General features: G+C 43.9%; 1 protein-coding gene across 4 annotated transcripts in view; it reads left to right on the forward strand.

The window, feature by feature from the left end:
- ASTN2 (astrotactin 2) overlaps positions 1-16,295 on the forward strand; it is a 1,128,670-nt gene that overhangs the window by 540,657 nt on the left and 571,718 nt on the right. For all 4 annotated transcript variants that reach the window (XM_069573835.1, XM_069573834.1, XM_069573832.1 and 1 more), the window contains one exon: positions 3,862-4,029. In XM_069573835.1, the coding sequence (XP_069429936.1) occupies positions 3,862-4,029 (168 nt within the window). The remainder of the gene's footprint in view (positions 1-3,861; positions 4,030-16,295) is intronic.

The following is a 16,295-nucleotide window of genomic DNA, read 5'->3' on the forward strand; positions in this document are numbered from 1 at the left end:
TGTGCCGTATCTTTTACTGGGGGCTGGATTGATAAGGACTGATGAATGAATCATGATTTCTTTCCTGCAGGAAAGAAAGAGAAAGCAGAAGCCCTTCAACACAGTAGGGACACCCTGAAGGGGGATGTGCAGACTACCCAAAGAGGAGCAGAAGGACCAAGGAGGGCAATGCTGCCTGATACCCAACCACAGCCTCGATTCTCAAGATAATCCGGAATAATGGGCATGTCCTAGCTTTAGATGCTGAAAAACTTGGGTTAAGTTTCTACTTTGGCCACTTACTAGTTGTGCAAATTTGACTAAATCAGTCTCTCTCTCTGAACCTTATATTATTGTCTGTCTGTAAAAGGGGGCCATGCTTATCCTGCCAGGCTCTTGTAAGGATTAAGTGAACGCTCATCCCAGGATCTGGACGCAATAATGTGTTCAAAGGATAGTAACTCCCTTCTGTCATTAAAACCAGCATATTATCTTTTTTAAAGACATTGAGGACAACTTACTTTTGGGTGAGTCACTTCCGAAGAGAATCATGTTTCTCATATTTGAAAAGATCTGTTAATCGGTATTGCCTTCAGAGCTTCCAAGATCAGAAGAAATTTAAATAGCAGTCAAAATAGCTCCGGCAAGTTGAGATTTCGCCATGTGCCAGGGACTTCACATACTGTAGTGGATGTTGTGACATTGCTTCCAGATCTCTTATTAGAACACGGGCACTCATTCCTCCAGCTGCCTGGAATGTTGACGGTTGAACACTCTGAGTCTTTCTTGGAGAAATGCCCTCCATTGAAAAGGACTACTTCACCGGAACTTTGATCCCTGCCCCAGGGATGTCTCTGCCCCTATGATGGTTAGTGTTGAAGATACAAAGACCTAACACCTTTGTCTGGATTTGGATTTCCAGTCTAAAGGACCCTCTCTGCTCCAGTGCTTCCCGTGGCATCAGCTGTAACTGCATGCAATCTACCTTCTCCCTCTGCCCCATCCCACTTCGCTCATGTCCCTACGAAAGAGCATCCCCCCAAACCTCCTGCATCCCAGTGTCTGACTTTGAGCCTGATTTCTGGTGAACCTGACCCAAGACAAATGCATTGTGTCATTTAATCTTTGTCTTTTTTTTTTTTTTTAACCCTGTGAAAGGAAAATCAATATCTACCTCTTTCTTAGGCTTTGACTGAGAATGTGTTTTCTTGTCCAGGCTTACAGAACCAGTAGGTAGCAGACTGAAGATCTCAATACCTGTCTTGCCAGCTCTGTTCCCTTCTTCCCTGTGCTGTGTCACTTTCCTAAACTAGTGGGATTAGCCAAACTCAGCCCTGGGACATAATTCAATATCCATCCCTCAGTCTTTAGTGAGAATAAATACAAGAATTATCCATTTAAACAGCATGACTGTGCTTTTCAAAAGAAAAATCTGTAGTTGATACTGACGTTCGGTGCCTTGCACATGGACCCATGTGACATGTTTCTGCTCGGGCTTAGTTCCAGAGGGGAAAATATGGCTTTGTAGATAGATTTGCATATCTTCCCTTGCCAGAAAATTTGAAATATGGAATCCAACAGACTCCTTCTTCTTGTTCTTCTTCTTCTTTTTTTTTTTTTTTCCTTTAGCTGCCAAGGATTTGAAGGCTAACTTCAAATGTGGTCATTCCCTTATCTCTGAGCCTGATGCTATCTACTCTTTATGCTTTTCGTACAGAGTCCTCTTCATCCTCACCAAAACCATATTGTCCACTGTGCTTTTATTTAGAAACTCATTCTATACGATGATATAAACCATACCGTGTGTGTGAATTAGAGAAGATAACATTGCCTGCCATGCTTACATCCTTTTCAGAGAATCTTAGCTCCTCAGGGCAGCCAGGTGGTATCTGAAGTGGTCCTTGCTCTCTGCTCACTTCATTGGCCCACAGCTGGGTACCAGAGCCAAGATGAGCCTCACCATTGGTTAGCTGGCAGGGTCTGATGTGACCTGACAGGTTGCTGCCAAATCCTCAGGATGTCTATTAACTGAGTCCTTCTTTGGAAGATTTAAATTGCATTCATGAAAGATTTTTTTTTTTCCGCTTGATAGTGATATAGAGAGAAGGCAATGCAGGGAGAGAAGCTGAGTCATGTTAATTTTGAAACAATTTAAAATCTCCTCCTGCTGAGTCTCTAGATCTGCCATAAATCTAGAGCCACTTTGTGGTTCTGTGTCCAGCTTTGTGAAGCCTGGTCTTATTTGAACTATTTCTGTCCCTCCTTCCCCCATGAAATTCCACTTTCACTGTATTGCCACATATATACTCTTGCTATCTGTGACTAATGTGCCATCACCTTCAATGGACTTCTGTCACATGACCCCAAAGAAGATACGTATGTAGCTCATGTGTGTGGGCCTCCCAGGCGGTGCTAGTGATGAAGAAGCTGCTGCCAGGGCAGGAGATGCAAGAGACTTGCGTTCAGCCCCTGATTCGGGAAGATGCCCTGGAGGAGGAAATGGCGACCCACTCCAGTATTCTTGTCTGGAGAATCCCATGGACAGAGGAGCTGGAGGGCTACAGTCCATAGGGTTCCAAAGAGTCGGACACAACTAAGCAACTTAGCATGCGCACACACATATGCGTGTGTATGTATGTGTGTTAATCCACATATGGCTGTATGTATATATGTGTCTGTGTATATGCATGTTAAAAAGGAGCAATTTTGGAGCCTAGATTGCCAAGTTAGAATCTTTTGTTTGGCCTACGTAAGCTTTACAGAAAAAATTTCAACCATCATTTTCAAACTGGTGGATCACAGCAAAAGTCTGAGTTTTCTGCCTCTTCTGATCAAAACCTAGCGCCACTTAACTTTAGACCCATTTGACCAGAGCTGGCAGGAGCTGAGCTGCAGGTGCTCCGTGTGAATAGAGCCCACTGCGCCCAGCTCACCCCAAGCTCCGCCTTTCCTTACTGTTTCCCAGCATTAAGGCATTTTCCATTGCATGGGTGCTGCTTTTTGTTTTGGAGGTGCTACAGACCTTTTGAATCATCCCTCTCTCTCTATCCCTCATACAATAAAATAAAACAAACTAAGCCAGGGGGCCACCGTGCCATTTCCCTTACACTCAGCCCACATTTCCCATGGATGTCATCGGCCTGCCCCCTGTGGGCTGTTAGTGACCCGTTTCAAGGGGGATGCATGGGTGACAGAAGCAAAAGCTTTTTGTATTTTAAATTTTAATACAGTAAGTCCTCTCTATACGAACCTTCAAGTTGTGAACTTTCAAAGATGCGAACGTGTGTTCACATGTCCAGTCATGTAAGTTAGTTCACATGAATGTCATCATCTGTAAAAGTTGGGTACCAAGGCTCACCCTGTTGGCCTTATGAACGTGCTCTGGGAACAGAACTTGTTTGTATGCAGGGAACTTAATGCACTCAATCATTCTTTCCAGGACAAATCAGGCACTAGCTAAGCACTTTGTCCACGTTAATTTATTTCATTTTCACAACACCGGGGTGGGTTCTGTTAGTATTCCCATTTACAGACGATGTGACCAAGACCCAGAGGGAGTGAGTGGCTTCCCCAAAGACTAGGGCTGGTAATGGTGGATCCGGGATTTGAACTCAGGCCTCTCTCAGTCTTTAGGGCCTGTCAAGCACTTGGCAGAATTGTCTCTTGTGTCTGATTTGTTTATCTCCGTCAGCCGCTCACAACATAACTTGCACATTGTAAGTGCTCTCTGAAGGTGTGTAGATCTGAGACAACAGAGGACCTATGGTGAGGGGAATGGCTTGTATGTACCTGTCTCCTTTCCTGCCCTGTACATCAGCAGCAAGACACCTGAGTCTGAAAATCATGCAGAAAGTAGCTGTCTTTCTCTCTGTCCCCCTACAGGGAGCAGCTTTGTGGTGAGTGAAGGGAGCTACCTGGACATCTCCGACTGGTTAAACCCAGCCAAGCTGTCCCTGTATTACCAGATCAATGCCACCTCCCCGTGGGTGAGGGACCTCTGCGGACAGAGGACCACAGATGCCTGTGAGCAGCTCTGCGACCCAGAAACCGGTGAGCCATGGGCAGGGCTGGGGAGCAGAGAAGGTATGGGCCGCAGAGGGTCTGCACTCCTTCCATCCAAAGAATCGTGGCTTCTGAGTGATTGACGAGGGGCTTTATGCAAAGTGTCCATCAGTCTCATTGGTGGTTGAACTATGTGCTGTCATTGGCTGATAGGGAAGCAGATTCTTGTAAAACCACAGTATATCAGAAAGGACCACAGAAAATGTCTAGTCCAATCTCAGCAAAGAAAAGAGTCTGAGTGTCACAAGACAGCCCTGAGCTCAGATCCTATCTACCTCTTCCTCGCTGGGTGTTCTTTATCATTTTTTCTTCTTTATTGAAATATAATTGGCACATAGAGTTGTATAGGTTTTAGGTGTAAAATGTGATGATTTAATCCATATATATAGGGCAAAATGATTACCATCATAAGGTTCCTTAACACCTCTACCTGACATTCTTACCTTCTTTGTGTGTATATGGTGACAACATTTAAGATCTACTCACTAAGGAGTTTTCAAGATACAGCAGTATTGTTCACTATTCTGTACACTAGATCCCCAGAACTATTTTTTTTTTTACCTTAAAAGGGGAAATGTTGGCCATCAGGTCCAAGCTAACTGGGCATTTCTTAGCAAAACACTTCCTCTCTCTGAATACTAGAACGTGAAAATAGTATCTAACCCACAAGTCTGTTGTTGGGTTTAATGAGATACTGTATGCAGAGCTTCAAGTCGATGCCTTTATTCATTGTTTTGGCTGACACATATTGAGTAGTTGGACAGGTTTCTAGGCACTGGGGACATAGCAGTGAACAAAGAATGTGGTCCACTGGAGAAGGGAATGACAAACCACTTTAGTATTCTTGCCTTGAGAACTCCATGAACAGTATAAAAAGTCAAAATGATACAATACTGACAGAGGAACTCCCCAGGTCGGTAGGTGCCCAATATGCTATTGGAGATCAGTGGACAAATAACTCCAGAAAGAAAGAAGGGATGGAGCCAAAGCAAAAACAACACCCAGTTGTGGATGTGACTGGTGATAGAAGCAAGGTCTGATGCTATAAAGAGCAGTATTGCATAGGAACCTGGAATGTCAGGTCCATGAATCAAGGCAAATTGGAAGTGGTCAGACAGGAGATGGCAAGAGTGAATGTTGACATTCTAGAAATCAGCTAACTAAAATGCACTGGAATGGGTGAATTTAACTCAGATGACCATTATATCTGCTACTGTGGGCAGGAATCCCTTAGAAGAAATGGAGTAGCCATCATGGTCAACAAAAGAGTCCGAAATGCAGTACTTGGATGCAATCTCAAAAATGACAGAATGATCTCTGTTTGTTTCCAAGGCAAACCATTCAATACCACAGTAATCCAAGCCTATTCCCCAACCGGTAGTGCTGAAGAAGCTGAAGTTGAACGGTTCTATGAAGACCTACAAGATCTTTTAGAACTAACACCCCCAAAAGATGTCCTTTTCATTATAGGGGACTGGAATGCAAAAGTAGGAAGTCAAGAAACACCTGGAGTAATAGGCAAATTTGGCCTTGGAGTACGGAATGAAGCAGGGCAAAGGCTAATAGCATTTTGCCAAGAGAACGCACTGGTCATAGCAAACACCCTCTTCCTACAACACAAGAGAAGACTCTACACATGGACATTGCCAGATGGTCAATACCGAAATCAGATTGATTATATTCTTTACAGCCAAAGATGGAAAAGCTCTATACAGTCAGCAAAAACAAGATGGGGAGCTGCCTGTGGCTCAGATCATGAACTCCTTGTTGCCAAATTCTGACTTCAATTGAAGAAAGTAGGGAAAACCACTAGACCATTCAGATATGACCTAAATCAAATCTGTTATGATTATACAGTAGAAGTGAAAAATAGATTATGGAGATCTGATAGAGTGCCTGATGAACTATGGATGGAGGTTCGTGACATTGTACAGGAGGAAGGGTCAAGACCATCCCCATGGAAAAGGAATGCGAAAAAAAAAAATGGCTGTCTCAGGAGGCCTTACAAATAGCTGTGAAAAGAAGAGAAGTGAAAAGCAAAGGAGAAAAGGAAAGATATTCCCACTTGAATGCAGAGTTCCAAAGAATAGCAAGGAGAGATAAGAAAGCCTTCCTCAGCAATCAGTGGAAAGAAATAGTGGAAAACAACAGAATGGGAAAGACTAGAGATCTCTTCAAGAAAATTAGAGATGCCAAGGGAACATATCATGCAAAGATGGGCTCGATAAAGGACAGAAATGGTAGCGACCTAACAGAAGCAGAAGATATTAAGAAGAGGTGGCAAAAATACACGGAAGAACTATACAAAAAAGATCTTCATGACCCAGATAATGATAATGGTGTGATCACTCACCGAGAGCCAGAGATCCTGGAATGTGAAATCAGGTGGGCCTTAGAAAGCATCACTATGAACAAAGCTAGTGGAGGTGATGGAATTCCAGTTGAACTATTTCAAATCCTGAAAGATGATGCTGTGAAAGTGCCACACTCAATATGCCAGCAAATTTGGAAAACTCAGCAGTGGCCACAGGACTGGAAAAGGTCAGTTTTCATTCCAATCCCAAAGAAAGGCAATGCCAAAGAATGCTCAAACTACCACACAATCACACTCATCTGACATGCTAGTAAAGTAATGCTCAAAATTCTCCAAGCCAGGCTTCAGTAATACGTGAACCATGAACTTCCAGATGTCCAAGCTTCTTTTAGAAAAGGCAGGGGAATCAGAGATCAAATTGCCAACATCCAATAAACATCTATTTCTGCTTTATTGACTATGCCAAAGTCTTTAACTGTGTGGATCACAATAAACTGTGGAAAATTCTGAAAGAGATGGGAATACCAGACCACTTGACCTGCCTCTTGAGAAACCTATATGCAGGTCAGGAAGCAACAGTTAGAACTGGACATGGAACAATAGACTGGTTCCAAATAGGAAAAGGAGAACGTCAAGGCTATATATTGTCACCCTGCTTTTTTAACTTCTATGCATACTACATCATGAGAAACGCTGGACTGGAAGAAGCATGAGCTGGAATCAAGATTGCTGGGATAAATATCAATAACCTCAGATATGCAGATGATACCACCCTTATGGCAGAAAGTGAAGAGGAACTAAAAAGCCTCTTGATGAAAGTGAAGGTGGAGAGTGAAAAGGTTGGCTTAAAGCTCAACATTCAGAAAACGAAGATCATGGCATCTGGTCCCATCACTTCATGGCAAGTAGATGGGGAAACAGTGGAAAATATTTTCTGGGGCTCCAAAATCACTGCAGATGGTGACTGTAGCCATGAAATTAAAAGACACTTACTCCTTGGAAGGAAAGTTGTGACCAACCTAGATAGCATATTCAAAAGCAGAGACATTACTTTGCCAACGAAGGTCTGTCAAGTGAAGGCTATGGTTTTTCCTGTGGTCATGTATGGATGTCAGAGTTGGACTGTGAAGAAAGCTGAGCACCGAAGAATTGATGCTTTTGAACTGTGGTGTTGGAGAAGACTCTTGAGAGTCCCTTGGACTGCAAGGAGATCCACCCGGTCCATTCTGAAGGAGATCAGCCCTGGGATTTCTTTGAAAGGAATGATGCTAAAGCTGAAACTCCAGTACTTTGGCCACCTCATGCGAAGAGTTGACTTATTAGAAAAGGCTCTGATGCTGGGAGGGATTGGGGGCAGGAGGAGAAGGGGACGACAGAGGATGAGATGGCTGGATGGCATCACCGACTCAATGGACATGAGTTTGGGTAAACTCTGGGAGTTTGTGGTGGACAGGGAGGCCTGGCGTGCTGCGATTCATGGGGTTGCAAAGAGTCAGACACGACTGAGTGACTGAACTGAACTGAATTACACTTATATTCTGCAGAGAGATTAAATCTGCATTGCCTGAGAAGGTAGCCACTAGCCATGTGGGGCTATTTAAGTTTAAGTTCATTAAAATTAAACATTTCCCTCATCGTGTAGCTGTGTTTCATATGCTCCGTAGCTATGTGGCTGCTGGTACCCTTGGAGATCGCGGAACAGTAGCATCATTGCAGAGTGTTCTGTTGGACTGGGCTGCAGTAGACAAATAGGGAAAGGCGGTTGCTGCCAGAGGGTGAGAGGTGCCGGGGGAGGCACAGAGCGTGGGGGTGTCCCCTGGACCAGGCGTGGAGCTGTCACGACAGAGGCAGTGGCCAAGGAAGCTTCTCCAAGGCAGTAACCTTTGCTAAGAACAGGCACTTTAAGACACCTTAAGCTGGTGATGGTAGAAGCCATGCTTCCCTCTGGGGGAAAGCATTCTAGGCTGAGGGAATGCTCAGGCAACGCCTCTGCAGCAGGCACTGGAGCATGCCATAGGCTCAGCACTTGTAGAAAGACCAGTGGCATTGGAGGCGAGCGGGGAGAGGAGTTAGGAGACAAACCTGAAAAGCAGAAGGCTGGTGGTGGGGAGAGGGCGTGCATGATGAGAGGAGGTTGCCGGGCCTTGTATAGGAGGATGAGGACTTTGGATGTTACTCTGAGTGAGGATTCTGAGCACAGAAGCAACTTGATCTTGTAGGTCAAGTGCAGCTTGACCTACACGGTAACAGGACCACTCTGGCTGCCGTGTGGCAAATCAGCTTAGAGGGTATCAAGGGTGCTGTTTTTCTTTTCTTTTTTTTTTTTAAATTGTACTTTCAAAAAATTATTTGTTTATTTGGATGCACCGGATCTTAGTTCCAGCACTTGGGATATTCAGTCTTCTCTCATCCCCATCCGTCAGGTTGTACCATATCTCTGTAGTTCAGATAGATTTTGTGGTCACAGTCTACGTTCTTTCCTTGCACTTCCTATACTTCTAAATTGTGTATATAATACATATATGTGTATTGTGTATATATATACACACATATATAATGTTTTATTTGGGGACATTAATGTTCAGTCCTTGTGTTGTAAGGTTTATGAGTTTTGACAAACTGTCCTTTTGTAGCTATTTATTATCTATTTATTTGGCCACACCAGATCTTAGTTGCAGCATGTGATAGTTCTCTGACCAGGGATCGAACCTGGCTGCCTGCATTGGGAGTGCGGAGTCTTAGCCACTGGACCACCAGGAAATTCCCAAGGCTACAGGTTATTGACGTCAGAAAACCAGAACACCTGGATTCAAACCCTGTTTCTATCACTTACCACATATCTTTGGCAAGTCATTTCAGCCTCTATAAATTTAGTGTCCTCGTCTGTAAAATTGGGATAATGATGCGGTACCTGCCTTGTGGGGCTATGATTGAGCTAATTTGTAAAAAAGAGCGTCTCAAGTCAACTTTCACTCCTCTTCCCTCCTTCCAAACTCAGATGCTGTAAAGTGATGTGCAAAGAGCTTCACCAGCACTTTTCCCTGAGGGCGGACCATTAATAGTGGAGGGAGGAAACCGTATAAAACCCCAACATGTAGAAATAAGGTGACCCTCTGAAAAGTATGGTGAAAACTCCACTTCTAAACCTTATGGTGACATGTTGTACTAGTCAAGAGCTTTTTCCCCAAGGAGAAGGCTGGTCATAACCACAGGTACTCCTTGGCCTTCTAGCGTATCTAAGGCACCTGCAGTCATGTGAAGATGTTAGCCCACTTGTTCCTCTTGTGACAATGGCCTTGATGTGTCTACAGGGAGGATGCGTCCCAGGTAAAACATGAAAAATAAGCATTGGGATCCAAAAGTCTTATTCAAAGAATAGGTTCTTAGCTGGAGGTAGAAATGTGTGAGTCAACAGCATATAGATAGTATTAACTTGGAATATACTACATTATTTACAGTCGTGCTTAGTATGTGGACATCTTATTCATAATTGCTGCCCAATAATAGTTATTAATGTCCTCAAACAGGGAACTAGGAGTTAGAGAGATTTGCCAAGATCACAGAGCAAGTTAGCAATGAAGCTTGTTCGCCTTCTTCCCAGTCCTATGTCTCTTCCCTATAACTTATACTGGCATCTCTTCTCTGCAGTTTCACCCCTTTCTCCATTAACAAGATGCTGACCATCTTGCCTGGAAATCTCACTGCACTGATGCCGTAAAGTGAGGGGTCTCAGTAGCCCAGGTCAGGAGTGCGCTTTCTCAACCCAAATTCTCAAGCACTTCTCCATGGGGCAGCAGTTTGGGAATAAGGAAAGGGATTCTCCAGGCTAGCCCTTTCGTCTCTGCAGAGTAAGGCAAGGATTTGGCTACCTAGCCATCATTCCATCCTTATCTTTTAGTTGGAAGCCTGTTCAGTGTATTTTTGCAGCCTCTACATAGACCTACTGGGGAAGCTGTTTAGAAAATGAAATGCAGCTGTAGTGTACCATTGGGTCAGGCAGCTGGCTCTTCTTTCTCTTAATTAAAACATTTATACTTCAAGGCACTGTCACCCTAAGCAGTCTCCCTGTACCCACAGCACACACACGTGTACACACACACACACACACACACACACACGATTATCCTCATGCAACAACCAGGAAAACCCCATGGAATTATGTGCTTCTGGAGCTAGTCATGTAGATTCTGCCTCTTTTTTCTTTCCTGAAAAAGTAGACAAGATGGGAAGTAGGAGGGAATGGAAAGGATCCACGTCTTTTCTCTTTCTATGAAGCCTCAGCTAGACAGAGTGGTGAGTACCTGACAGTCTGATTTTCCGGTTGATCTGCCTTCAGGTGCAAGCCCATGATTTCTGAGAATCTTTTTCACTAACTGCAGGCTTAAAGACATAATTCCAAAGAGTGGATCTTCCAGGGAGCAAGTGTATGTTAGTCAGTTTGAAAATGATCAACTTTCCCAGCAGTATTTCCAAGAATAACACACACATACGTTCACCCCTTAGAGCTGAATGTCACAGGAATCCACTGGGTTGACCTTAACTTTGTCACTGATGTGCTAACGCGCAGAGAAGAAAGGTAAGTAAGGACCACCAAAGTCATGCAGCCCGCAGGAGGCAGAGCCAGGATTCAAGCTCAGGATCCTGAGTTCCTACCCAATGCTTCTCCAGCTCTCAGCAGGTCTAGAGGAAATCTTACAGTCCATATCTCTCAAAGGCTGCCAGCTCCTGCTGATGCTTCTGATCCGAGGACTACCCTAGCTACAGCAAAGCTCTAAACACTTTTCCTCCCAAATAGTCCTCTTGGGTTCTAAACAGACACCAAGAGGCCCGGGCAGGCATATTTGTTAATTCATTAATCTTGACCAAATCACACTTACATTTCTTTCTTTATTTCATTAGACTGGAAGTTGGAAACAAGAAGAGAAGATATGCCCTGGATAATAATTAGTGTACAAAAAGATAACCATGGCTCTAGAAAGAATTAGCTTCAGCTCAGACACCTCTATTATGGCCTGTAATGATGTTCACAGGCTCACTGTTATCACTCCATCTCTGCCGCTATTTGTCGCCTAGCACAGTCTCTAGGTACATCAATACCCATAGTTCCTCGAAGGCCTCATGCCTTCTCGTGCCTGCATCCCCTTCAAAGGCTGTTTCCTCCCCCTTTAAATGTGTTTCTCCTCCTTTTACTGGAGACCAGGGACGCTTTTCATTTCCATTTCATGAAGCCCAAACACCCTTCCTCCCAGAGGCATTCACGCGTCACCACCCCTAGCTGTGACCACATTGAGGGGTCCTCTGCTCTGCTGTCACAGCCTCCATAGTCCCTAAGTCATAGTCCTTGTCCCTGGGCAGAATCACTGTTCTTTCCTTATCTGAATCTATCACCAGACTGTAAGCTTTTGTGGGGGCTGGGTAGGGGGATTCAAGGGCTTCCCTGGTAGCTCAGCTGGTAAAGAATCCACCTGCAACACTGGAGATCCTGGTTCGATTACTGGGTCGGGAAGTTCCCTTGGAGAAGGGATAAGCTACCCTCACCAGTATTCTTGGGCTTCCCTGGTGGCTCAGACAGTAAAGAATCTGCCTACAATACAGGAGACCTGAGTTCGATCCCTGGGTTGGGAAGATCCCCTGGAGGAGGGCATGGCAACCCACTCCAGTATTATTGCCTGGAGAATTCCCATGGACAGAGGAGCCTGGCGGGCTACAGCCCATGGGGTCATAAAGAGTCAGATACAACTGAGAGACTAAGCATAGCACAGCACAGGGGAATTCAAAGCATGCGTCTTGCTTTTCTGTGTATCTTTAAAACTCAGCATTATGCTGACATATAATTTGTTCACAAAAAATAAAGGAAGAGTGAAACGGGGGAGGAAGAAAATTTCTGACCCCCATGCTCCTTCAAAAATTTTTATTCACCAATTTTCAACTTCTTCCTCCATATCCGCTTACATATAAACTGAAATTAAGTATTTTTCAGCACTAGAGAAATTGGGTCTTCTGGAACTGTCCAGCAGCCAGACCAGCTGCAGCGATTCCAACCTTTTTGGCACCAGGGACTGATTTCCTGAAAGACAGTTTTTCATGGAAGGGAGAGGAATGGTTTGGGGGTGACTCAAGCACGTTACATTTATTGCGTGCTTTATTTCAATTATTATTAAATCAGCTCCATCTGAGATCATCAGGTGTTAGATCCGGAGGCTGGGGACTCCTGAAAAGGGTCTCACCCTCCCATTCAGCCACAGACATCCCCAAGAACATTGCCTCTTTGCATTCTCCTCTCTGTTCATACTCATAATAGCCCCACCCCAACACCCCATGCAAAGTTTTACCTTAGGACTAAAGTTCCGAAGATTCCTTTCTCTAGTCTGAAAATTTCTTTTTGTCCTTTAATTATCTACGTTTCAAAATTCTATTTACTTAATTCCCTCTGATCTCCTCTCAATAGAAGATGACTTCTGCAGTATCACTAAAATTCTCTTTTGGCCATTGAAAAAGGAAGCCTTGGCCTCTACCTGAAATCTTGATTAAAAGATGAGTTACTATTTGGACACTTCTCTAAGATGTTAAAATCTAAACTCCTTAAAGCTTACTGCTGTATCGTTTATGCCCGAATTCTTCCCAGCTCACTGTCCAGCAGAGCACCTTGCTCTCCCAGCTCATGCCAGACATAGACGGATGGGGCTATCTACAGGTAAGGAGTGGAAATAGGAGTGTAAGTCCCCTGAATATATTTTCATGGGGCTTGACTCAAACCCACTATGTAAAATTTATTTCAATTTGTTAAATTCATTCAAGCAAGATTTTCTTAATTCCACAACTCATAAGTCTTGCGTGGTAAGTGCCATGGGAAATCATGGACAAATTGGACAATGTTCCTGCCTTCATGGATTTCACATTTTCACAGGGATAAAAATAATAGGCTCCTCTACAGCTATTCTAAAAGACACAATGTGGAATAAATCAAGAACAACCATTTATAGAGTATCTCATGCCTGGAATAAATGGAGAAATGTATTCTAGATGGGGATTTCAGGAGATCCATCATGGAGAAGATGACCTTTTAGCTGAGCCTTGTAGAGTCAGTAGGAAGTACGAGTAAAAGGTGCTTTAGCAGAGGAATCTTGATGATGGAGAGAAAGGGGAATAATTCCCCAAACCAGAGAGCAGCATAGCTACTGGCATCCATCGGATGTGCTCTGTGTGAGGTGGGAGAAGAGAACTAGGGGAGATGGAGGAGATGAGTTTCAGGAGGTGGGGTGGAGAGAACTCACAGAAGGAGGAGGATCTGAAGATTCTGAGAAGCACCAGGGAGTTTAGTAAGACTACATTGGCCACTGAAAAAGGGAAGCTTGCCCTCTACCTGTCCAGTTGTTTGATGGAACATCTAACTGTTCAAGGGAACAGCTGGGTGTTCTCTTCTTTGGCTTCCACCAAGAATGAGAATGTGGGAGAAGTCATGGAAAAACTAAACCGCCAAGCCCTGTGCCTGTTCAGATCTCAGATCTGTCAGAAGTGGCTTAGCTTCCCTTCAATGAAGCCCTCCTTCTGTGTGTGGGTCCTATAAGGCTGAACCAGGTCATGGAATCCAAGTACTGATCACCATGCATTAGTGCTTTAATGAATGTGTCGGTAAGAAGAATCATTCCTCCCAAATGACCAGGAAGGAGCAGGGACGTGGGGAGATGGCCCTGGAGAAGAGCGTGTGCTGGCCGTGACGCGTGCATGAGCCTGGTTCAGATTTCCTGGCCCTGTGCCACAGCCCAGCTCAGCTATGCCTTATTTTTTGACTTTTTTCCAGAAATTTCAAAAATGTAATACAGCCTGCAGGGCTGGTTATGGAACTGGATCTGAATTGTGCTGGAGCTGGCTTGTATGGAGTTAATCAGAGTTTATATGAGAGTGGATATAGAGGACGAAACTGAAAATTGGTGAATACATTTTTTTAAAGGAGCATAGGGAGAGAAATCCCTTCCTTTCTCTCTCCCTACTGCCCTCCCTTTCTTCCTTTCATTATTTTCTGTGAACTCATGAGAGTTGAATGTTATCATCTCACCCTAACTCTCTGTCCAGTTCTGTCAGGTAAGTAGCTTGGAAATTGGCTATGATAAGGGTATTTATACCAACAAAATTGGTAAATGTTACAAATCATGGCTTATTTTCTTGGGAAAACCAATCATTAAATATTGACCATCAAAAGAGTGGATGGGATGAGAACAAACCTATCATGGACCAGGGCAAACAGAGATCTCAGGGATGGCTCAGAGAAGGCTTGAGAATGTTGCCAGAGCGTGGCATTAGTCTTCCTTCCAGAATACTCTACCATTACTGTTCAGCTCTCTGAAGACAGGAAATTAATATTCAAGGACTATGTGCTATGGTCACATCAAATGTGGCATCATACAGTTCAAATGATCAGGCGTTGACCTTAAGAATGGGGAGAGTAACATGGGTAAAGGGGTCAACTGTACAGTGAGAGATAGAAACAAAAATTTTGGTGGTGAGCACACTATAGTGTATACGAGAGTAGAAATACTATAATGTACAAATTAAAAAATATAATCTTACAAGCCATTGTGGTGGTGGCTATTGTTCAGTCACTCAATCATGCCAGACTCTTTGTGACTCCTTGGACTGCAGCAAGCAGGCTTCCCTGTCCTTCACTATCTCCCAGGGTTTGCTCAAACTCATGTCCATTGAGTCAGTGATGCCATCCAACCATCTCATCCACTGTCGTCCCCTGCTTGTTCTGCCCTCAATCTTTCCCAGCATCAGGATCTTTTCCAATGAGTTGGCTCCTCTCATCAGGAAGCTTCATCATCGGTGTTTACAATGAATAAAGATAATGCCAAGTTTTGTCCAACTCTTGTGATCCCATGAACTGTAACCTGCCAGGCTCCTCTATGCATGGGATTCTCCAGGCAAGAATACTGGAGTGGGTTGCCATTTCCTTCTCCAGGGGAACTTCCTGACCCAGAAATTGAACCCAGGTCTCCTGCATTGCAGGCAAATGCTTTACTGACTGAGCTATATAGGAAGCCCTTACAATGAGTAGTCAGGGTTGATGTCCTTTAGAATTGACTGGTTTGATCTCCTTGCTGTCCAAGGGATTCTCAAACCAATGTTACCTCAATAAAAATAATTTAAAAAAGAATAATTGCATCTGATGTCATATGCATACACAAACAAAGCTAGTGGAGGTGATGGGATTCCAGTTGAGCTAGTTCATGTCCTAAAAGATGATGCTGGGAAAGTGCTGCTCAATATGCCAAATTTGGAGCAAATTTGGAAAACTCAGCAGCAGCCACAGGACTGGAAAAGTTTAGTTTTCATTCCAATCCCAAAGAAAGGCAATGCCAAAAAATTCTCAAACTACCACACAACTGCACTCATCTCACACCCTAATAAAGTAATGCTCAAAATTCTCCAAGCCAGGCTTCAACAGTACATGAACCATGAATTTCCAAATGTTCAAGCTGGATTTAGAAAAGGCTGAGGAACCAGAGATCAAATCACCAACCCCTGCTGGATCATGGAAAAAGCAAGAGAGTTCCAGAAAAACATCTGCTTTTTTGCCAAAGCCTTTGACTGGTGTGGACCAAAGCCTTTGACTGTGTGGACCACAACAAACTCTGGAAAATTCTTTAAGAGATGGGAATACCAGACCACCTGACCTGCCTCTTGAGAAATCTGTATGCAGGTCAGGAAGCAACAGTTAGAGCTGGACATGGAAAAGAGACAGGTTACAAATAGGGAAAGGAGTACATCAAGCCTGTATATTGTCACTCTGCTTATTTAACTTATATGCAGAGTACATCATGAGAAATGCTAGGCTGGATGAAGCACAAGCTGGAATCAAGATTGCCAGGAGAAATATCAATAACCTCAGATATGCAGATGATACCACCCTTATGGCAGAAAGTGAAGAAGAATTAAAGAG

This window comes from Ovis canadensis, chromosome 2 (assembly GCF_042477335.2).
Source record: "Ovis canadensis isolate MfBH-ARS-UI-01 breed Bighorn chromosome 2, ARS-UI_OviCan_v2, whole genome shotgun sequence".
Classification (NCBI taxonomy): domain Eukaryota; kingdom Metazoa; phylum Chordata; class Mammalia; order Artiodactyla; family Bovidae; genus Ovis; species Ovis canadensis.